This window comes from Phacochoerus africanus, chromosome 1 (assembly GCF_016906955.1).
Source record: "Phacochoerus africanus isolate WHEZ1 chromosome 1, ROS_Pafr_v1, whole genome shotgun sequence".
NCBI classification, from domain to species: Eukaryota; Metazoa; Chordata; class Mammalia; order Artiodactyla; family Suidae; genus Phacochoerus; species Phacochoerus africanus.
In genome coordinates this window covers 13748229-13771419 of record NC_062544.1, presented here as the reverse complement: position 1 = coordinate 13771419, position 23191 = coordinate 13748229, and the positions used below count along the sequence as shown (strand labels likewise).

The 23191-nt window shown below is 42.9% G+C and overlaps 1 protein-coding gene across 3 annotated transcripts; it reads left to right on the top strand.

Annotated features, from left to right (window-relative positions):
* The first annotated feature begins 1933 nt into the window (after nucleotides 1-1933).
* HAVCR2 (hepatitis A virus cellular receptor 2) lies at nucleotides 1934-21707 on the top strand. 3 transcript variants are annotated; one of them, XM_047775373.1, is made up of 8 exons: nucleotides 1953-2107; nucleotides 2207-2266; nucleotides 3571-3909; nucleotides 5031-5114; nucleotides 10045-10091; nucleotides 11837-11963; nucleotides 17174-17210; nucleotides 19919-21707. In XM_047775373.1, the coding sequence occupies exons 2-8, from the start codon at nucleotides 2212-2214 to the stop codon at nucleotides 20079-20081; spliced, it is 852 nt and encodes a 283-aa protein (XP_047631329.1). In that variant the 5' UTR covers nucleotides 1953-2107; nucleotides 2207-2211; the 3' UTR covers nucleotides 20082-21707. The 3 variants fall into 3 exon arrangements, with proteins under 3 accessions (XP_047631414.1, XP_047631329.1, XP_047631242.1); XM_047775286.1 differs by having other exon boundaries at nucleotides 1962-2067; XM_047775458.1 differs by lacking the exon at nucleotides 5031-5114 and having other exon boundaries at nucleotides 1934-2067.
* Nucleotides 21708-23191: the final 1484 nt, after the last annotated feature.

Genomic DNA, 23191 nt, shown 5'->3' with positions numbered 1-23191 from the left:
TAGGCCAGCAGCTATAGCTCTGATTTGATCCCTAGCCTGGGAACCTCCATAAGCTACAGGTGCGGCCTTAAAAAGCAAAAAAACAGGAGTTCCCGTCATGGCGCAGTGGTTAGCGAATCCGACTAGGAACCATGAGGTTGCGGGTTCGGTCCCTGCCCTTGCTCAGTGGGTTAACGATCCGGCATTGCCGTGAGCTGTGGTGTAGATTGCAGACGTGGCTCGGATCCCGCGTTGCTGTGGCTCTGGCGTAGGCTGGTGGCTACAGCTCCGATTCAACCCCTAGCCTGGGAACCTCCATATGCCTCGGGAGCGGCCCAAGAAATAGCAAAAAAAAAAAAAAAAAAAAGCAAAAAAACAAGAAACAAGGAATAAACGTTAAATGAACAGGCAAAGTTTCAGAAACATCCCCTTTTATATATAAAAAAGAAAGGTGTTATAGTAGATTTTTCTAGTCTCCTTCATGTCTAAACATCAATGAAGTAATAAATTGGTTTCTTCTCTTTTCTTTTTATTTTTTTATAATGACTTTTATTTTTTCCATTATATTTGGTTTACAGTGTTCTGTGGATGAAGTAATAAATTGTTAATGTTTTATAAAGCTGGACTAAATTCTAGAGATGGATAGAAAGCAAAGTAATAATAATAATAAAACAACAGAACAGGAAAAAAATCAGAACACAGGAAAACCTGAGGGCTGAAACTTTAAGTGTGTCGCTTGGGGTCATGCTATGGGTAAATCTAACCTCGGATCCCATGTTTAATCCACTCTAACTTACACTTAATTATGGGCATATGCTGGTTGCTGTTAGGTATGTGGGCAGACATATTAAGGACAACATAGTTTTATGAATATCATAGTGGAACATAGTGGAAAATGTCTGGCGCTTAGGGGACTCACGTTCTTACTTGAAATGGCCAATCATGTACCTTTGGGCCAATCAGTCTTTTCAGGTCTCAGTTTCCCTAGTTCTACAGTAAAGAAATAAACCATGATCACTCAAGTAACTGTTAGCTCCGTGCCACTGTGAAAGTGCACACACGGAACAAGCTGGGTATTTATATCAAATACATTTAATATAGCTTCCAGCCAGTGCCAAAGAAATTCAGGGAAGGAAGACAGAGGAGGAAGGTCACTCAGGATTTTCAGAAACTGTCTGTACACTCACTTCCCTTTTGTAAATAACGTCTGGCTTTGAGGGTTCCCAGACAAAAGTCACCCTCCCAGGGCTAAACTGGGTCAGACCTGTGAACTCAGCGATGGAGAGTGTGACTGGAACTCATCACTTTCTGACACGTGATGCCTGAAGCCCCTGGGGTGGGAGGAGAGGGGACCTTTGGTATACACGAGAGGAACTAGAGCATCGAGGTCCCCTCTGTCCCCCCATAGGAGGGGGACAGAAACATTGCAGAAAGGAAGGTATTTTTCCTAAGTGGAAGCGTTTGTAGATGAAGTGGAAGAGTTTGAAGCTTGAAGGTGAAGGTTCAAGTCAGAAGAGTCGAGCAGGCAGCTGTGTGTAGATCACCTCAAACACTGTTTCCTCATTATGTAAATTTCTATGAATGAGGAGACAGATCCAGCAAGGTTATACGACAGTCCAATTTGTATAAGAGCAAGGCTGAGAATTAGGCTCATGAGCGGAATGGAAAGGGCCCCAGCATGTGAGGATAAGGAACAGGCCATTCATGGTACCTTTTTCCAGTTCTTAGTCCAGTGCCCGACACCTAGCAGGTGCTTCATGAACGTGGGTCACGGGACTCACCAACTGGCTGGCTGGACAGACTGAAGACCCAGGTGGCATGTTTCTCCCTTGCGTTCCCGATGGACACTGTCCATTTGAGACAGAGGACTGTTATTTTACTGGCTCACTCCACTCGCCAAGAGACCCTTGCATGAGTATCACTCTTCTTCCCCTGAGTATTGCTTCCTCTTTGTTGATACTGACCTTATAAACGTCAGAGCCCTCACAGGATGTGTGCAGTGCAGCCTGAGAGAGAGCTGGGGTTTCCTTCACTACCATCAGATTTAACAGTGCCAAGAGAGAGAGATGACTGGCAGTCAGACAGCTGGTACGCGGGGCCTGCAGCTGGGACGGTGGCCACTGCTCCTGTGAGTGGGGAGGGGAGAGAGTTGCTGGAAGTACCCATTTCGACGGGAGCAGTAAAGCAGCACCTACACAGACCTGTTTTTTTGATGTTTCTTCTTCAGAACCCATGTTTTCACATCTTTCCTTTGACTGTGTCCTGCCCTTGCTGCTACTCCTCACAAGTAAGTCTGGATCTTTGCAATCAGATAGTGCAAGACAGAGAAGCAAGGATGGTCCTTGGAATGTTTGCAAGAGCAGAGGTTTGGAAGTAAACTAAGTGTCCATTAACAAGGTAGTGGGTAAATAAATGGTGATGCATCACTGCTACAAAGAGCTAGCTGATGAAACGTAAGGATACAAAGTGTGTCAAAGTTATAATGTTAATTGGAGGAAGCAAGGTACAGAATAACCAGTATGTTAGACTTCTGTTTTTGTGTGTGTACTGCAGGGAGGGGAAAATGCATGAATGCTTCTTATATATGAGATTGATGTGATACCTACTGTGCTAACAAGGCACCTTGCTTCTTAATGTATAGACTCTGGGAAAGGGAGCTAGGAAGTGGGAAAGAGCAGGGAGAGAAAGAAGAGTTTCCACACACTTTTAATACTATTTGGATGTTTAGATCTATATGTATAAATGGCAATTTTTAACCTCAGGGTGGCTGTACACTACCTTCTTATTCAGCCAAAGTTTTTTGTTGTTGTTTTTTTTGTTTTTTGTTTTTTGTCTTTTTTCCATTTCTTGAGCCACTCCTGCGGCATGTGGAGGTTCCCAGGCTAGGGGTCTAATCAGAGCTGTAGTTGCCAGCCTACGCCAGAGCCACAGCAACGCAGGATCTGAGCCGTGTCTGTGACCTACACCACAGCTCACGGCAACGTCGGATCGTTAACCCCCTGAGCAAGGCCAGGGATAGATCCCGCAACCTCATGGTTCCTAGTCGGATTCGTCAACCACTGTGCCACGACGGGAACTCCAGCCAAAGTTTTTTATTCATTATGTGCCTGGTGCTTGATTTGTGTTAGGGCAACTGCCCTGTGTTGGTGAACAGACAACTAGTCCAGATGGGTGAGCTCTCTTTCTGGCTGATAGTGACCCCTTTGCTGATTGTCTGTTTCCATCAGCCGTGCCTTCCGCTGTTTGCAGGGCCAGGCCACAGTTCTCTCCGGGGGCACTGGTTCTTCAAGTGAGGTTCTGAGGGCAGCCATATCAGCAAGTCCTGGGAATTTGCTAGGAAAACAAATTCTTGGGCTCCACCCCAGAGCTAATGCATGAGTAACTCTAGCAGCTGAGCCCAGTGTCCGTGTTGGAACAGGCTCTCTGGTGATTGTGGTGCCCCTGGGTCTGCAAATCAGCAGTGAGCTCTTCTCTACACAAGATAGCAGTGGCGGTTTCCTCTTTCTTCTACAAGGCATGGCTTGCCGTTTTCCTGAAATAGACCAACCTCCTTCATTGCTTGCATCTTGCTCTCTTTCCCTCTTTATCCAGGATCTCTGGAAGGGGTCTACGTGGCTGACGTGGGTCAGGATGCTCATCTGCCCTGCACCTACTCTCCAGCTACCCCTGAGAATCTTGTGCCTGTGTGCTGGGGCAAGGGACCCTGCCCTATGTTTGAATGTCACAGTTTGGTGCTGAGCACTGATGGAAGGCATATGAAGTATCGGACATCCAGCAGATATCTGCTAAAGAGGAATGTCCACAAAGGAGATGTGACCTTGACCATAGAGAAAGTAACGTTAGCTGACAGTGGGATCTATTGCTGCCGGGTCCAATTCCCAGGCCTAATGAATGATCAAAAAACAAACCTGGAGCTGGTCATCCAACCAGGTGAGTGGACTTTGCAGACCTTCTTTCTGAATGAGATTCACCTGTGGGTCATAGTAAATGCACTGACTGGTCTCACATCTGATCTCCCCAGTTACAGCCCTTGGGTTAAGACCTCGAGTTTAACAGTTCCCACCGACAATGCCCAGCCATGCTTAATTCCTTTCCTCTATTTTGAAACTCATGGTTAGGATCCACAGAACAGAGGAAAGGCCTAGACGGGTAATTCAAGTACCTGACTGATCATTAGAACCACCCGGGGAGACTTTTAACTCCTACAGGTACTTGGGCTCCATCCGCCAACCAGAGAAATCAGCGTCTCTGGAGGTACAGCCTGAAATGTGGAGTTTTACAAAATCTACCCCCAGTGATTGTCCCCCTTCTGCAGCCAAGATTGAGAACCCCTGGACTGCCCGTGGAGGCGGGAGGGGGCACATATGCTTGCATGTTTTATGGATGATGGAGCTAAGTTCAAATCTGACTCTGCTTTTTATTGGCTGTGTGGGGTTTTTTGTTTGTTTGGTTTTTGTCTTTTTGTCTTTTTAGGGCTGCACCCATGGCATATGGAGGTTCTCAGGCTAGGGGTCAAATTGGAGCTGTAGCCGTTGGCCTATGCTAGAGCCACAGCAACGTGGGACCCGATCCATGTCTTTGACCTACACTACAGCTCACAGCAACACCAGATCCTCAACCCAATGAGCGAGGCCAGGGATCAAACCCCAGTCCTCATGGATGCTAGTCGGGGTCATTAACTGCTGAGCCATTATGGGAACTCCTGGCTGTGTAGTTCTGAGCAAGTTATTTGAACTCTGCCACCTCCTCCTCTATAAAATACAACTCTACTTACCCTATGGGCCATGGGAAGGATTTTATGAGATGTCTCACGAAAAGCATTTACTGTGGCTGTAAGTTCTCTTGTTAACAATTAGACTGTGACAATGTCAAACATTTTGAGTGTCATACACTCGCCCCGAAGGTTTTCTGGTGGGTTTGGAAGATGAGTGTGTGCTTCTCTTCATTTGTTGTATTTCTCCCTTTTTTTTTTCCTCCTGCCCCTTTGATTCCCCGAAACGAGCTCTCTGCCCTCAGAGAAGCTTCATCCTTATGTTGGTTTCTGACATTAGCCAGGGTCACCACTGCTCTGACTCCATGGAGGAACGTCACCGCAGCGGTGCCGAGGATGCTCACCACCCGGGGACCTGGCTCAGGTAATTACACATGGGACGTAGGAGGAAGCCTTTCACTGGTTTCTGAGTTCAGAGGATTTTGAATATGGAGAAAGCATGAGAAAACAGTTCAAGAGGGAAGGCGTGGACATTTCTGTGCACCCGAGATAGTGTCTAAGGTGAGGGGAGCAGGGGAGGTAAATTTGTGCTGGGGAGACAGAGCCCAGGACTGGGATTCCAAATTTGTTAAAAGCAGCCCTCCGACCTGGGCCAAAGCCTTTCACTTCTCTGGATTGCAGCTTCCTCTTCTCACCAAGAAATGGGTTCAGAGACTTTTGGATTTCACGATCCAGTAAAATTTCCAACCCCCCAAAGAATTTTGATGATCTGCCTATTTTGCCACATAAGGGAAGAAAAATTTCTACTATCGCCATCCCTGCATTTTTGAGGTTTTTTGTTTTTGATTTTGTTTGTTTGTTTGTTTTTTGCTTTTTAGGGCCACACCTGCGGCATATGGAAGCTTCCAGGCTAAGCATTGAATGGGAGCTGTAGCTGCCAGCCTACACTACAGCCACAGCAATGCCAGAGGCGAGCCACATCTGCAAACTACACTGCAGTTCACAGTAATGCCAGATGCTAACCCACTGAGCAAGGCCAGGAATTGAACCTGAATCCTCATGGATCCTAGTCTGGTTTATTACTGCTGAGCCACACGGGGAACTGCCCATTCCTGCATTCTTTAAAAACAGACACTTTTAAATTAAATAAATTTAACCTCCTGAAAAATTTGTTACATTGTCTTATTATTTTCTAATTTACTCTTGGACTGGTGATGTTTTGTCACAAACTGGCTCCAGTCCATGTCCGGGGTAATCAGATTAGGTGATATCAACAATCCCTTCTAACTAGAATAAAGCCCCACCTCTTCCATTCTGACCTCAGGAGGAGCAGCTAAATTCTTCAAGTAATTTAACAAGGACTTTTCCATGGACGAAAGAAAACATAGTATCAGAAAAACAGACCTCAGGTCATATTGATCAAGGGCGGTTAATCTTAAATGTTTCCTCCCAGAGTCCCTTATCTCCCTAAACTCTCTGGAGCTCCATCTTTCATTCTGTAAAATGAAGATAATAATAGGTAAATTCCAAATCCTAATTACATACATTTCATAAGTCCAACCTGATGATACTTTAATAAGAAAGTGTGCCTAAAGTGCTCAGCCCAGTGTCTGATGGTCGCACAGTACTTAATTTTTTTTTTTTCGTCTTTTTAGGGCCACCCCCATGGCATATGGAGGTTTCCAGGTTAGGTGTCGAATTGGAGCTATGGCTGCCAGCCACAGCCACAGCCACAGCGACACAAGATCTGAGCCATGTCTGAGACCTACACCACAGCTCGGGGCAACGCCGGATCCTTAACCTACTGAGCAAGGCCAGAGATGGAACCTGCATCCTCTGGATATTCCTTGGGTTCATTAACTGCTGAGCCACAACAGGAACTCCTCAAAACATTTTAGTTATTGCCAGTATCCCATTCCAGAGGTGGAATGGGCTTGTGGTTAAGTGCTTAGTGGCCGGCGGGAGGGGTGCCGATGTCAGCTTTTTGTAATAGCTGTATGAACTCAGTTAAGTTGCTCAAACTCTGTGAGGCTCACTTTCCTTACCTCTACCTGGAGGGTAATCCCAGTGTCTATGTTATAAGACCATTATACAGATCGGAGTGACCCTGTATAGGACGCACTCAGCATAGCACCTTGCTCAGAGCAAGAGCTCAGATGTTAGTTTTAAATTATAGATATTAATGTCAGCTCTCTCAGCACTGAATTTGGTGGTGCCTTAGTCGTTGGCAGCCAACACCTCTTATGTTAATTACTGAGGAAATTAAATACGGTAGAAACAGATGATCACACTAATCAAATCATACCAGGTATTTATTGCATGCCATTGTTATATTTTAAAGAATCCTACAAGTGTAGACTGAGAAGGGGCTTCAGGGGTCTCATTTTCCCATCTTTCAATGCTTTTTACAATGTTACCACCAAGTGGGCATTTGCTGCTATGCTCACACACCTTCCTAAATGGGGAGATAGTTTACTCACAAGACAAGTGCCTTTTTTTTTTGGTCTTTTTGCCATTTCTTGGGCTGCTCCTGCGGCATATGGAAGTTCACAGGCTAGGGGTTCAATCAGAGCTGTAGCCACCAGCCTACGCCACAGCACAGCAACACGGGATCCGAACCGCGTCTGCAACTTACACCACAGCTCATGGCAATGCCGGATCCTTAACCCACTGAGCAAGGCCAGGGATCGAACCCGAAACCTCATGGTTCCTAGTCGGATTCGTTAATCGCTGCGCCACAATGGGAACTCCCACGTGCCTTTTTTTAGAGATGTCTTTGCCATAACCAGAAATGACCTTCCCTTTAGTTTTTACTTATTAGTTTCCTTCCTTTAGGGCAATAGAAATGGGCCATGTTTTACATCTGGGAATGTAGGCATAGTACCTACAATCTTCAGAGCATTTCAAAGGCCTGAGAAATACTTTTTGAAAAGGCAATGGCTCCAAAATATGAACATGAAAAGTCAAAATTTATTAGTATTTAATGGCATGACCATAATATATAACATTACATCAGTTAGTTACTTGCATATCAACTTGTGTGTAGTTACACCTACCTTTTCTGGAAGGTGGAATGTGAGCATATGTAATATGTTTGCTATCGAGTGGAGAGGAGCCTTAGCAAGTAAGAGTTCCAAGGGTCTTGGAAACTCCTAAACCCACGTTGAAGACAGAACAAATGCCATCTCTTTTCCACCTGAAGAAGGCAGCACCAGGTCATGGATGAATCCTTAGCTCTGGAGATAGACGTGCTTTGAATCTCAGGTTTGCCAGTTAATAGCTGTGTGATCTTAGACAAAGTACCTCTCTGAGACTCACTTTTTCATTTGAAAAATGGGAAAATAATGGTACCTCCTGTTGCGATGAGGATTAAAGGATATTGAGCATGTAAAGTGCTAAGCATCATGTCTGGCCCATAATTGATGCTAGATGATAACTATTAAATTTATAGACTTTAAAGCCCACTGCATCCCACCCCCACTGCCGCTCCACCCCCAGCCAAGTTTTAGGTCCTCTAGAAAAACACTAACTTCTTCCAACTGTCCCAGCCACTTTGGTTGATGGCTGCCTATGTAAACACAGTGTGATAACCCAACAGTGTTCTATTTTATTGATCATTTTCACTGCAAAAAAAAAAAATTAAAAAAAAAAGTTGGACAGTTTTACTATTTAGGCCAAGGAAATAATTACAGGAAAGCAGAATCTGGATTTACGCTGGAAAATGTCATGTATGGTTAAGATGCATGTTTATATAGTTGTTGCAGCAATGTGGTTTTTAAATTCCTTCTGGGTAATAGGAGCAAAGTAAGTGGAAGATAATCTCTTACCTTTCCTTTAAAAGAATAATTTTAGGCAAAGATTATGCATTTAAGATATTAAAATTAGCGTCTGTTAAACCAGGAGTTCTACATTAAAAGGTTTAGGTTTGGGGGCTACCAGAAACTGTGACATTTAAGAAGTTTCAGAGCTTCTGATTCAGCCAGGAAAATGAGTAAGCATGTGTAATTTTCCCCAAAGTGACAATCTCTTGATTTTAGAGATTAGGGCCTGTGCCAATCGCATTCACACTTCCGTCCGTCCCCTGTGCCTGACATAGAGTGGGGTGTAGTACATGTTCATTGAATGGTTAGTCAGATGAATAAATAAATGAATAAAAAGGAAAGAGGAGTTCCTTTGTGGCTTAGCAGGTTAAAGATCCCACTGCTGTGGCTCCGGTTCTATCCTCGACCCGGGAACTTCTACAGGCCATGGCCAAAAAAAAAAAGAAATTAAAATTTAAAAAATGCTTTATTAAAAAAAGAGGGAGTTCCCATTGTATCTCAGTGGTAATGAACCTGATTAGCATCCATGAGGATGCGGGTTTGATCTGAGGCCTCACTCAGTGAGTTAAGGACCTGGTGTTGCCACGACCTGTGGTATAGGACGCAGACATGGCTTGGAGCTGACATTGCTATGGCTGTGGTGTAGGTCGGCAGTTGTACCTCCAATTCGACCCCTAGTCTGGGAACTTCCATATGCTGCAAGTGCAGCCCTAAAAGGCAAAAAAAAAAAAAAAAAAAAAAAAGAAAGAAAGAAGGAAAGAAAGATGGAGACAGACAGACAGAAAGAAAAAAAAGAAAGAAAAGAAAAGCAAGTGAGCCAGCAGCTGGGCAAGGTGAGGGGCTTAGCAGCGACAATGCCCAGGTGAGCACCATGGGAGGCAGCAAAGTTGAAGTGTCTACTTAAAGCTATGTGGACCTAAATTGCAAGACCGTTTCTGTTCTTCACTAAGCGGTGTGACCTTAACTTCCAAATTCTCAGTTGCTTTCTCTGTGTAATCCCTTCTTTAAGACAGTTGTTTGAATGCTACAAGAGATACTGCACTTGAAGGATTTCGCACAGTGTCTGGTCAGGGTAAATTATCGTTATGCTTATAATTATTTTTAGGCAACTAAATAGCCTGTCTTCCTCAGTGAGCAAATGTTAAACTTTTTCAAGAAAATTAACTTTCATTGTCTTTCATAGTCTAATTATAATAATGCCTGCCTGAGTGTTATCATTGTTGTTGCAATTCGGCAGGTCCCTTTAGGGCCCTGTGAGCACAACAAACCACAAATTCAAAATAGATCTTCCTGACAGAAGTCTCCATGTCCTAGAACATAAGCAGTTGGGTTCATTATCTGGATGAAAAAAAAAGGGGTCATCCTAATGTTGATTTGTAAGTGTTTGATAAGTCTTGTTGGTCTCCCAGTTAATTAGTGTAAAGAGTATGGCATAGAATTAATTTCGGGTAGATATAGGCATCTTTAAAATTTTTTTTAAAAATTCATAAAAAGAAAAACACTCAACTCTTCTATGGCTATTTTTCTTCTTAGTGGCAGAGACACAAACCCTGGAGACCCTCTATGGTAAAAACCAAACAGTAAGTAACTGTGTGTGTGTGTGAGCTGACCTCAGGTTCAACTCAGAGAAAAGAAAGCATGGCTTTCAGTTTCCTTCCTGCCCACTCTTTCCTGGGGGAAAAGTGACTTCATCTCCCTTGGCTTCAGTTCCTTGGCTATAACATGTTGCTGATGACAGTTGTAATTGCAGAGGTCTGTTGTAAGGGTGGGGTGAGGTGATGCATGTGAAGTGCCTGGCACACAGTAGGTGCCGGAAAACCAAAAGGAAGAAGCATGAGCATTTTGTCCCTGTTCTCAAATTGCACAACCGTGTACCCCTGGGGAGGGTTCGGACACCCTCCATCTCCCCAGAATATGTTTCTCTTTGTTTCTATTGCAATCCTAATGAAAAAGGTCATCTATTTAAATTTATTTATTGATGATAAGACACCAGCCAGGAATATTCTAAGCCAAAAACGTACGTGTCTTATTAAAAATAAAGCAGTACTTCAATTAACCACAATTTTACTGTATCCCACCTTTTCAGAGTAAAAGGAAAAACTGCTGGGAAGCAAGCCAATAGCAGAGCCTTAAACTCTTTAAAGACATACGTACCCAGGAGTCTGCATTCATTTGACTCAACCTCCGACTTGTGTGTCACAACTGAGGCTCAACATTTTGTGTTTGTTTTGCACTTTTTGCAATCAAGGACCACCTTTTAAGTACCTCTGTGTGCTCACAGTGCTAAAGGCACATTACTTTGCATGATGCATGCCTGTGGTAAATGTCTTTTGAATAAATGATAGAATTAATTCCTTAACTTTTTTTTTTAATGTTTGCTATTATTCTTTTCAAAGGAGGAACATGAACTGAAATTTTAGAAGCAGGATTTTCTATGTGACTCTGAGTTAACAAAATATTCAAATTAATAGAGCAATAGCTATAACATCTACCATTGATTGAGTTTTATCAAGTACCAGGCTCCAAACCAAGCATTTTGTGCTTTTCGTTATTTAATTTTCCCAATAACTTTACAAGATGACAAGTTCTTGGTAATAGAACTGGGATCTGAACCCAAGACTGGCTGAAAAATCCTCATTTTTATTTTTTTAATTTTTTTTTTGGCCACACCTGTGGCATGCAGAATTTCCTGGGCCAGTGATTGAACTGGAGACACAGCAGTAACCAGAGCCACAGCTGTGCCAACTCCAAGTCCTTAACCTACTAAGCCACCAGGAAATGCGAAGTCCTAGCTTTTAAATCACTGTCTTTCTGTGAAAATTGGGATTTCATGGCAAGACACCAAATTGAGATCACTCCAAAATTTCCTAGGAATACCAGGGGATTCTGAAATTCCCTTGCCAGTGGGTGAATCCAAGATGTAGCTGCGATCTATGCCATAGCTGTGGCCACACTGGATCCTTATCCCACTGTGCTGGGTCAGGGATTGAACCTGTATCTCAGCAGTGACCAGAGCCACTGTATTTGAACTCTTAACCTATTGCACCACAGGGGGAATTTCCAAAGCCCATTTTAGTTTGGGGAGAGGGAAGTCCACTTACTAAGGCTCCTTCTCTACCCCCAGCACAAAAAGTCACATCTTATTCCCTTGCTCACTCTAAAGTTTCAACTAATCCCTTTCTTTGAGACTTATCTACAAGGGGGACAGATTGAGAGTCATTTCAAGATCTCTGAACTCCTGTGATACTGTGAAAGAGATGCTCCAATACATATGTCAAGAGGCGATTTCTGGCCATTTACTGAAGTTCTGTTCATGTTTCCACAGGAAATATCCACACTAGCTGATGAATTACAAGGCATGGATGTGACCACCAGAACTGGCCTCTACATTGGAGTAGGGGTCTCTGCTGGGCTGGCTTTCATTCTTATTTCCAGTGCTTTAATTTTCAAATGTAAGTCATTGGATGATGCTACTATCTCCTTTTTTTTTTTTTTGGGTTTTTTTAGGGCCGCACCCATGGTATATGAAAGTTCCCAGCCTAGGAGTCAAATTAGAGCTATAGCTGCTGTCCTATGCCACAGCCACATCAGATTGAAGCTGTGTCTGCGAACTACACCACAGCTCACAGCAATGCTGGATCCTTAACCTACTGAGCAAGGCCATGGATGGAGCCTTCATCATCATGGTTACTAGTCAATTTCGTTTCCCCTGAGCCACAAAGGGAAAACGCCACTACACTCTCCTTCTGATAAGGAACTGTTAATATGGGAACCTTAATATGGGAACCAACACAAACCTAGATAGAAATATTAGTCTCTATTTACACCTAAGGGTGATTAGAATAAATGCTCTTTAATAGTCCCAAACCCTAGAAATATAATAACTTATTTTAATTCATTGCTTTCCATGTAACAGGCAGGCATTATGCTAAATGTTTTGCATCTATAATCATCACCACCTATCTTGTAATGTAGGGAGTACTCTTATCTTTATTTAATGGCTGAGGGGAGTACAACTTAGAGTAAGCTTTCAAGGTTTATCAAGGATTCAGAATCAGTCAGTGGCAAAGTTGGAATTCTCATTCAGGTAGGCTGATTTCTAGTACCTGTTCTCTTACCTTCTGTTAAGAAAATAATGTTTTTAGTTTATTTAATATCCTGTCCAAGTTTATTAGGAAACACAACAATGAATATCACATCCTCTTTGTATTTTTATTTTTTTATTACTCAAATGAACTTATCACATTTATAGTTGTATAATGATCATTCACAGGATTTCCATCCCATAACCCAAGCACATCCCATAACCCAAGCACATCCCCCAACCCCCAAACTGTCTCCGACCATAAGTTTTTCCATATCTGTGAGTCAGCATCTGTTCTGCAGAGAAGTTCAGTCTCTCCTTTTTTCAGTTTCCCCCAGGTCAGTGAAAGCATTTGATGTTGGTGTCTCATTGTATGGCTGACTTCACTTAGCATGATAGTTTCTAGGTCCATGCATGTTGCTAAAAATGCTGGTATTTCATTCATTTTAATGGCTGAGTAATAGTCCATTGTGTATATGTACCACCTCTTCTTGATCCACTCCTCTGTCAATGGACATTTAGGTTGTTTCCATGTCTTGGCTATTGCAAATAGTGCTGCAATGAACATCAGAGTACATGTGTCTTTGCGAGTCGTGGTTTTCCCTGGATAGATGCCCAGGAGTGGGAATGCTGGATCAAATGGTAGTTTTATGTTTAGTTTTCTGAGGAATCTCCATACTGTTTTCCACAGTGGTTGCACCACTTTACAATCCCACCAACAGTGTACTAGGGTTCCTTTTTCTCCACACCCTCTCCAGCAATTATTGTTTGTAAACTTTTGGATGATGGCTGTTCTGGCTGGTGTAAGGTGCTACCTCATCGTGGTTTTGATTTGCATTTCTCTAATATTGAGTGATGTTGAACCTCTTTTCATGTGTTTCTCAGCCATCTGTATGTCTTCTTTGGAGAACTGTCTGTTTAGATCTTCTGCCCATTTTTTGATGGGGTTGTTTGTTTTTTGGTATGGAGCTAACAGAAGGTGTTTATAAATTTTGGAAATTAATCCCTTTTCAGTTGATTCACTTGCAAAGATTTTCTCCCACCTTCTTGTATTTTTCTATCCTCTTTATTTCTCAGGCATGGTCTTTTCAGAGGGGCAGCAGGAATTGTTCCAAGGCTGGGAGTTTAGGGACCATGCAAGTTTGTGTAAAAGATATGAAAGGAGAGTAACAAGGAGTGGGGGAAGTCATGCTTTGTACCCACCCATAGATTACCCCCAAAAGAGAGCTACTTCAAAGAATCAATGCAACAGTTGTGTTCAATTTGCAGTCTTTTCCCAAGAAATTGCTGGAGAAAAATCTTACAACTTAGGTGTGAGGTTTTTAAGTCAGGACATCAAAGCTATGCATTGGCACTCAGTAAAGCCCAGCAGTCCTGTGTCTTTCTAGTGCACTCTCTGAGACAAGCATCACACATTCCACTGCTACTCAAACCTCCCTCCTGTCTCGCTGAACTGAAGTGTTTTTTTTTTGTTGTTGTTGGTTTTTTTTTTTTCTTTTCATTTTTTTGCTTTTAGGGTGGCCCCTGCAGCATATGAAAGTTTCTGGGCTATACCACAGCCACAGCAATGCCAGATCCAAGCTGCATCTGTAACCTACATCACAGCTCACGGCAACGCCAGATCCTTATTCCATTGAGCAAGGCTGGGGATTGAACCCACATCCTCGTGGATACTAGTCAGCTTCATCACCACTGAGCCATGATGGGAACTCCTCTAACCGAAGTCTTTTTTTTTTTTTTTTTTTGCTTTTTAGGGTGGCACCCGTGACATATGGAGGTTCCCAGGCTAGGGGTTGAATCAGAGCTACAACTGCCAGCCTAAGCCACAGTCACTTGGGACCTGAGCCGCATCTGTGACCTATACCACAACTCACAGCAATGCTGGATCCTTACCCACTGAGCGAGGCCGGGATTGAACCTGCAGCCTCAAGGTTCCTAGTCAGGTTCATTTCTACTGTACCACAACAGGAACTCCCCCTGAACCGATGTCTTCAAGGCCGGTTTCAACTGCTTTGCCCCAGCCACAATTTCATTCTCCTTTGATCACTTTCCTCAGAACCATCTCTCTCTTCTATTTCTATTTATGCTATGTTTTATTAGCATAAAAATACGTTCTGGTCCACACCTCTGTCTCCAGCTACTCCCATTTTTCTGCTCTTCCTTCACAGATGTATTTCTCGGAGAAATTGTTTCTGCATCTCACCCCTCTGCACTCTTCAACCCTGCATTTAGCTTCTACACCTGAAGTGCCATGGAAATAGTTCCAAGGTCACCAGTGACCTCCATTCTGCTAAATCCAATAGATACCTCTGTCTTCATTATAGTCTGCAATCTTCACCTCAGTTGACTCTCACTTAGAGTAGCCTTCCTTCTCTGGGCTTCTGAAATACCACTCCATTTGTTGGCTGCTCCTTTTCAGTCATTTTTGTTATTTTCTCACCTTATGTGTGATCTTCAGAGTTGAGGTTTCCCAGGGCCGGCTCTTTTCCTCTCTCCATATACCCTGTGGGTGATGAAGACCTATATTCCCGTATACCTAAATGCCATTCTTCTTCTTCTTCTTCTTCTTTTTTGCTTTTTAGGGCCACACCCATGGCATATGGAAGTTCCCAGGCTAGTGTTCAAATTGGAGCTACAGTTGCTGACCTACACCACAACCACAGCAATGCAGGATCTGAGCCGCATCTGTGACCTACACCACAGCTCACGGCATTGCCAGATCCTTGACCCACTGAGCGAGGCCAGGGATCGAACCTGCCTCCTCCTGGATCCTAGTGGGGTTCATTAACTGCTGAGTTATGAAGGGAACTCCCTTAAATGCTATTCTTAATTTCTCTCTCCACCACTCAGAGTGTTGGTCCTGATGGCCCAGCGGTCCAATGGTTATCTCCACTTCGACGTCTCGCATATCAGTGTGTCTGCAGTGGAGCTCGAGGGTCTATACTCCACCTTCCTGGAACCCAACGTCCCCCTCCCTGGTCCTCTTCCTCACAGTGTTTCACTCTCATTTCTCTGGTTGCTTAAGCAGGAGAGCAGAAGCCATGCTGAAATCCTCTCTTTCGTCACTCCCAACATGCAATCCAATTTCAAGTCCTGCAAAATCTTTCTCCAAAAGGCATGTAAAATTCATTCTCTGGCACCTCTCTGTCACCACCTTATTCTATTTAACTCATTTTTTTTACGTCTTCTTTTAAGTCATTCTCTGCATGGTCGCCAGAGTGATTTTCTTAAAACCCAACCTCATTGTATTTCTGGCCTTCGCTTCTTATATCTTGCAATAAAATCCAAACTCCTGATGGTGGCTTACGAGGTCCTGTAGGATCCAGCCTCAGCCTCCCTCTCAGACTTTTCTCTTGTGCCGCTGTCTTGTTCTAGCCATGGTTTCACTTTCAGCCCCTCACCGCCATCTTTAGCAGGGCTTTAATGTTCATGCTGGCTGGCTCTTCATTTGGCTGAGTAGTCATTCTCTTCTTTCAGAACTGAGCTTAAAGATCATCTCTTCTGGAGAATTCTTTCCTGATTACCTTCTTGTGTATCTGCTCCAAAGTATTGTTACTTTTCTTTTTCTCTTTAGTTAAAATATAGTTGATTTACAATGTTGTGTTATTTTCATGTGTATGGTAAAGTGATTCAGTTGTATATATTTTTATCAGATTCGATTCCACGATGGACTATTATAAGATACTGCATATCTTATTATACAGTTGGTCCTTGTTATTTATCTATTTTATACATAGTGGTGTGTATGTCTTAATCCCATGCTCTTAATTTATCTCTCCCCCAACCCCCTTTGGTAATCGTAAGTTTGTTTTTCATGTCTGTGAGTCTGTTTTGGTTTTGTCAGTTCATTTGTACTAGTTCTTAGATTTCATATATAAGTGGTATCATATAATATTTGCCTTTCTCTGTCTAATTTATCTCACTCAGTATGATAATCTCTAAGTCCATCCATTTTGCTGCAATGCTTTTCTATCACATTACCATTTGAAATTATTTTGTTTCCCTATTTATCTTTTTGCCTTATTTTTTTCTCAAATGCCTCCCTCACTAGAACACAAGCTTTGTGAAGTCAGGGCTAATAATTCACCCTTGCATCCCTGGTGCTTAGCATCCTACCAGACCCGTAGGAGGTGCTTCCAGTATGTGTCGAATGTGAAAAGTGCATCTTTATTACTTTCTAGCATAGTTTATGTCATAAACCAAGACATACACTGATGGTTTGACTTAATTCAATCTAACGGGTGGACCAGTTTTCCCTAAACAAGTCTTTTTGGCTTCAATTGGCCGATTTTATTTTTTATTTATTTTATAAAATCACTATTTTATTTAATTTTATTTTTTGTCTTTTTAGGGCCACACCTTTGGCATAGGGAAGTTCTCAGGGTAGGGGGTGAACTAGAGCTACAGTTGCTGGCCTACACCACAGATACAGCAATGTGGGATCCCCTACCCACTGAGTGAGGCCAGGGATGGAACCTGAATCCTCATGGATACTAATTGGATTTGTTTCTGCTGTGCTACAATGGGAACCCCCTATGAAAGCATTTTAAATTGACTTTCTTTTCCCTTTTTACCTAGGGTATTCTGATAGCAAGGACAACTTACAAAATTCAAGGTAAGAATAGTGGGTGGGAGAGGTGAAGGTGGGAATCCTGGAGGCCCCCCGCTCTAATCTGGGCTTTGATCTTTGCTCTTGGAAGTCCTGCCCTGAGACTTCGGGATCTAAGTTTTTACTGCCTTCTTTCTGCATTAGGCCTGTCCTTATGAAATGTAAATTTAACATGTTGCTCTCTTTTATTCTCGATCCCTCTCCCTTCTTTAATCCTAAAGTTATATGGCATAGAATTTATCTCCCCATTGATAGGAAAGGCTTATTGATTTCTGTCTTAATGGGCTTTTTCCCTGAACCTTCAGCTGATTGAGCAGTTATGTCTAGGCTCTGGGTGGCCATTGGTTTATTAAAGTGAATAGGAAACCCAAAGTCTACTCTCAGGGCTTTTTTTTTTTTTTTTTTTTTTTTTTTTTTGCTTTTAAGGCCGAACCCATGGCACAGGGAAGTTCCCAAGCAAGGGGTTGATTTGGAGCTGTAGCTGCCCTCCAAAGCCACAGCCACACCAGATGTGAGCCACATGTGCAACCTACACAGCAATGCCCACTGAGCAGGGCCAGGGGTCAAACCCATGTCCTCATGGATACTAGTCAGGTTCATTACTGTTCAGCCACAATCGAACTCCTACTCTCAGTGCTTTTTACAACCCAGCCTAGCTGTTCTTAACTCTGATTGTCTATTAAAGTCACCTAGGGCACCTAAGCATACTATTGTTAACCCAAGAGCAAATAAATCAGAGTCTTTGGGTATGAGGCCAAAGCATAGGTATTTTTCTAAAAACTTTCTGTGTGATTCTAATGTACAAACATGGTTGAGAACTACTGGTCTATTCTATTGCTGTCTTAGCCTCTATTCCTGATTACAGTATACATATGCACTCACACAGAGCCCTGTTCCAAATACACGTAGCTTACATAACTTTAGATTTCAATGCCATTTAGCACATGGGTAGAAGGCAGTATATTTCAAGAAAAAGTGATTCTGCCCATTGAATGCTATCTAAACCACTAATAATTTTAGACTAAGTCTAGACAGTGTAATTATGAAGACAAAATAGTCTGCAGTAAGAAAGTCAAATAAGACCAAATAAAATATTTAATTACCAAAGCCTTTATATTATCTGTGCTAGTATTATTTATTAGAGTTGAAATTTGGAGTTCCCTGGTGGCCTAGTCATTAAGGACTTGGCATTGTCACTGTGGCTCAGGTTTGATCCCTGGCCTGGGAACTCCCGAAGGCCATGGGTGTGGCCTAAAAAAACAAAAACAAAAACAAAAACACGGTGAAATGTGAAATGGGATACTATTTATATGCGCTCATTTTGTATGAAATTATTATTTGGCTAACATTCTCCACCTGTAAATGTAAACACCATAGAAAATTTGGAACATGCCTGCCGCATCGACAATGGTATTATCTAGCACACACCTGTTCCTTACTAAGCATTTAATAAATATTTGAAGAGTGAATGAGTAAATGCTCCTTGCAGAAACCCTGTGAGACAGAGGACTTATTATTCCCACTTTTTAGATGAGGACCCTGAGACACAAAGTTTACTAATAGACAGCCTCTGTGCAATTTTTGCATTTTGTTCACTGTTCTGTCTCATGATGCATAGAACAGTATGTGACCTACTAAAAAGTTCTTGAATGAATAAACGAGAAAAGCAAGCCCAACTTACCCAAGGTCGTATGGGTGGTAAGCAGCGGGGTTAAGATTCAAATTCAAATCCCGGAGTTCCCGTTGTGGCTCAGTGGTTAAAGAGTCCGACTAGGAACCATGAAGTTTCAGGTTCGATCCCTGGCCTTGCTCAGTGGGTTAAGGATCCGGCGTTGCCATGAGCTGTGGTGTAGGTCTCAGACAAGGCTTGGATCCCACATCGCTGTGGCTCTGGCGTAGGCTGGCAGCTACAGCTCTGATTAAACCCCGAGCCTGGGAACCTCCATATGCTGTAGGTGCGACCCTAGAAAAGACAAAACAAACAAATAAACAAAAAACAAATTCAAATCCCACTGGATCCATAGCACATTTATATCTTTTACTTGGGAAATAGTTCAAGCCCACAGAATGATTGAAATAGTGTCTGGAACAGTAGAACCTGTCACTTAAAACATCATTTAATGTTTTGTCATGTTTATCTGTTTCTCTATTTACACACACAATTTTTTTTTCTTTCTAAACCATTTGTAAAGTTGTTTCAGACACCTTGACAGTTCACCTAAACACCGTAGTCTCTACTTGCTCAGAATAAGGATATTCTCTTCGGTAACACAACACCCCCCCCCCCTTTTTTTTTCTGGCCTCACCCAGGGCATACGGAAATTCCCAGGCCAGAAATTGAATCCAAGCTGCAGCTACAACCTACACCACAAGCTGCATCCTTAACCCACTGCACTGGACAAGGGAGCCAACCTGTACTTCTGCAGCTACCCAAGTCACTGCAGAGATAACGCAGGATCCTTAACCCACTGCATCATGGCAGGAACTCCAAGTGCCATTCTGATACTTAAGAATATTTGGATTAATTCCAATTTGTTCAGTTATGCCCCAGACTATTTCATGGTTATTTAGTGTCGTTCCCCACCCCCCCACCCCTAGTCAAGACCTGATCAGGGATGAGATACTGCCTTGCTATCTCTTCAGCAAAATCCATTCTCTTAACTCCACGGTATGTTGCCTGGGACATGCTTAACTCAAGCGTTTTATTTCCGCAGCCTTGTCACTTTGGCCAACCTCCCTCCCCCGGGGTTATCAAATACAGTAGCGGAGGGGATGAACTCAGAGGACAACGTCTATATCATTGAGGAGAACGCATATGAGATGGAGGACCCTTACGAGTATGAGTTCTGCTACGTCACCAATGGGCAGCAATCCTGACAGCCTCCGGGCTGGTCCCTTCCTGCACCACCAGATCCAACCACTTCCTTTGGGGCCTTGGCGTTGTCTTCATTGCAAACTCTGAGATGTGTCAGCTGACTGGCTTTGGAGAGTCTGTCCTTGGCCACTGAGCAGAGTGTTTCCATGTTCTGAAGATAACTATCTCACCTGAGGATTGAACTGGGATCTGAACTGGAATTAGATAGGCATGACATTTCCTCTGGGTTCCAGCCAACAGGGCCACCCAACTCAGAGACTGTATAGGGATATTGGCACTCACATGGGCATTTATAGAGAGTAGGACATTTAACATGGGGTCTCTGGAATTCCAGGGTATTGTTACATGATGAGTGCAGGAAGCTTCTAGAAAGATAGGGAAAATTATGTACTGAGATATGTAGGATTTTTTGTTTTTTTGCTTTTTGTTTTTGTTTTTTGGGTACAGGAAGTCTAAAAGGGCCACTGATTCTCAAGGAGGTCTTTCACCCATGAAAGGCTGAAAAACTACTGGGATAGGACTAGACGGTCTCAAAGGTCCCCTTTGAGTCTCAAAGTTTACACGTCTTTGAATTTTAACTCTGTAATAGTAAACATCACTGCACAGCTCTCCGTGGCCTCAGCTAAGAAGTCTGCTCAGCACAGCAAGGCCTGTGGTGGGCAGGAGCTCCTGGAGAAAAAGGAAGTATGCTCCATGTGTGTTGATAAGTTTTGCTTGTGGTATACTCAAAGAGAAAGATTTCTGACCAAGTTCTCCATTCATGGAGAGAACTGGAGCTGGGTTTTTCATGAAAGAAGAAGCAGAGACTGGGACACACATTCTGTTCTCTGGTGGAAACAAAGTCAAGAGCTCCAGCAGTTCGTATTGGTCAGCGCCAGACCCCTTGATGGATCTCTCTCCACTTCCAAGATGGTGGAGAGAGACAGTCTGTCCTGCCTATTTGTTTCCTCCCAGTCTTGGCACAGCTCTGACACATAACAGAGATTTATTAAATACATTTGGAGCGAAAAAAAAAAATGAAATAAGCAGAAGGGCACCTTTCTGGAAAGACTTTTCCATTGGAAAGTTCAGATAGAGCTCTACAACATCACTTCTTGGGGAACTCAAAAGTACTCCTAAGCCCCATTTCTGCTCTTATCCAGGTTCCTTTTTTTTTTTTTTTTTTTTTCCTCAGCATCATCTCCCAGCTCAGGTCCTTGGACATCTGTTACTCTTCTGTCTTTTCCCCCTTTCTGCTGAATAAATCAACAGTATGGACCCGTGGCTCCCTGAAAATTGCCTTCCACAGGTGCTGACTAAACTGCTACTGTGGCATGTACAGGAGATGTTGGTCACCAAGGATGCTGGCAGCCTGTTTATTACAGTGTTTGGGCTGCATCTAGACAGTCTGGGGAAGCACCGGCTTTCTACAGGGAGATATGTAAGGGGGGGGGGGGGTGGTCATTGTGCAACGTGCCAGGCAGTGGCTCTCACACAAGCTGAAAAATTAATCTTGAGTGTTTTGAAGTTATGAAATTCCAGAGGGAAGGGACTTTAGGTCGCATTTTGTTCAGATCAATGATTCCCCCACAAACGGGATTCTTATCCTACAAAAATGTTTAAACAAGCGTCTGTATACTAGACAATCACTGCAGTGATGTTTGTGAGAGATTTTTTCATCAACGGGGAAGTGGTTGATTATTGTAGTTGGTCAACACATTGGTGCAGTTAAGAAGAATTAGGTAGTTTCATCACTGTTTTGCTAATTCAACAAATATTGAGTGCTTACTACACATCATGTACTCTGGGACTGAGATCATAGCGACCAAATAGGCATTGCCCTGACCTCGTGGAACTTCTGGTCAACCTGACAGAACGGAGGACTTAGTCCATTCATTCAGTGAACATTTTTTGGGAGCTACTTTGTACCAGGCGGTGTTTGAGTACCTAGAAATACAACAGTGAAGGAAACAGGCAAAATCTCTGCTCTCACAGAACGTGGGTTAACTGGTCAAAGGAGAAATCTATATTGCTAAGTCAAAAGGGAAAAAGGATCCTAGGATAGTATGTATACTTAATGCTATTTTTTTCTTTTGCCGTAAAGTAATCCATTAGAATATACCCAAATTAATATGATTACTCTGCAGGGGCAAATAATCAAGAGATAGACTTTCAATTTTTTTTCCCTTTCGTGTGCTTGTATAATTGTTTAAATTATTTTCTTCATATTTTTTGTCGTAAAAGAATAGATTTAAGTATTAGAGCAATGCTTTCCTCTCCACCCTCCTCCTCACAGGAAGAGATGAAGACTTGGATAGGTTAAGCTCAAGGTCAAGGCCGGCAGTAAATTGCAGCAATATTTGAGACATGTCAAGGTTCCACCAGGGCTTGGGACCCTGATTTTCAGGATGGGAGACACTCTACACAAATTATTTGGAATGAGGAAGATGGCAGAAAGGGGAAGAAACTATAAAGCTACTTCAAAGGGTCTAGGAGATGACAAGAGGTAACTTAAAACCAATGAAGGGAGTTTCCACTGTGGCTCAGCAGATTAAGAATCCACCTAGTATCCATGAGGATGTGGGTTTGATCCCTGGCCTCACTTAGTGGGTTGAGGATCTGGCATTGCCACAAGCTGTGATTTAGGTCACAGATGTGGCTTGGATCTGACGTTGCTATGGCTGTGGTGTAGGCCAGCAGCTGTAGCTCCAATTCGACTCCTAGCCTAGGAACTTCCATATGCTGTAGGTACAGCCCTAAAAAAACCAAACCAAACCAACCAAACAAACAAAAGCCCAATGCAATAAGATTGAATGTGTGGTTTGCCCTTAGACGTGCCTTAGGATTTTTCTTTTGTAGCTCTACTCTAGAGACCCACAAGACAAAAAGGGGATCTCTGACCTTTTCAGACTGCAAAACTAAAGTCTTACCATGTTTTATCTGCCTATCATTCCTCACGTTAGAATTCCCAAGACAGAAATTCCATGTGGTTCAACTTGTCTCAAAGTTATTTGGGGGATCTGCTCATGCCTATTCCCATTTAAATTTAATTTTCATTTAAATTTGAATTAAAAAAATGGCATAGTATTCTCTGCTGTTCTAGCAGTTAAGGATCTGGTGTTGTCACTATTTT

Coding starts and splice junctions, on each gene's coding strand:
- HAVCR2 (XM_047775286.1), top strand. CDS start 2,046: ATGACTGGCAGTCAGACAGCTG. Junction 11,964..17,173: donor CAGTGCTTTAATTTTCAAAT/GTAAGTCATTGG, acceptor CTTTTTACCTAG/GGTATTCTGATAGCAAGGAC. Junction 17,211..19,918: donor GACAACTTACAAAATTCAAG/GTAAGAATAGTG, acceptor TTATTTCCGCAG/CCTTGTCACTTTGGCCAACC.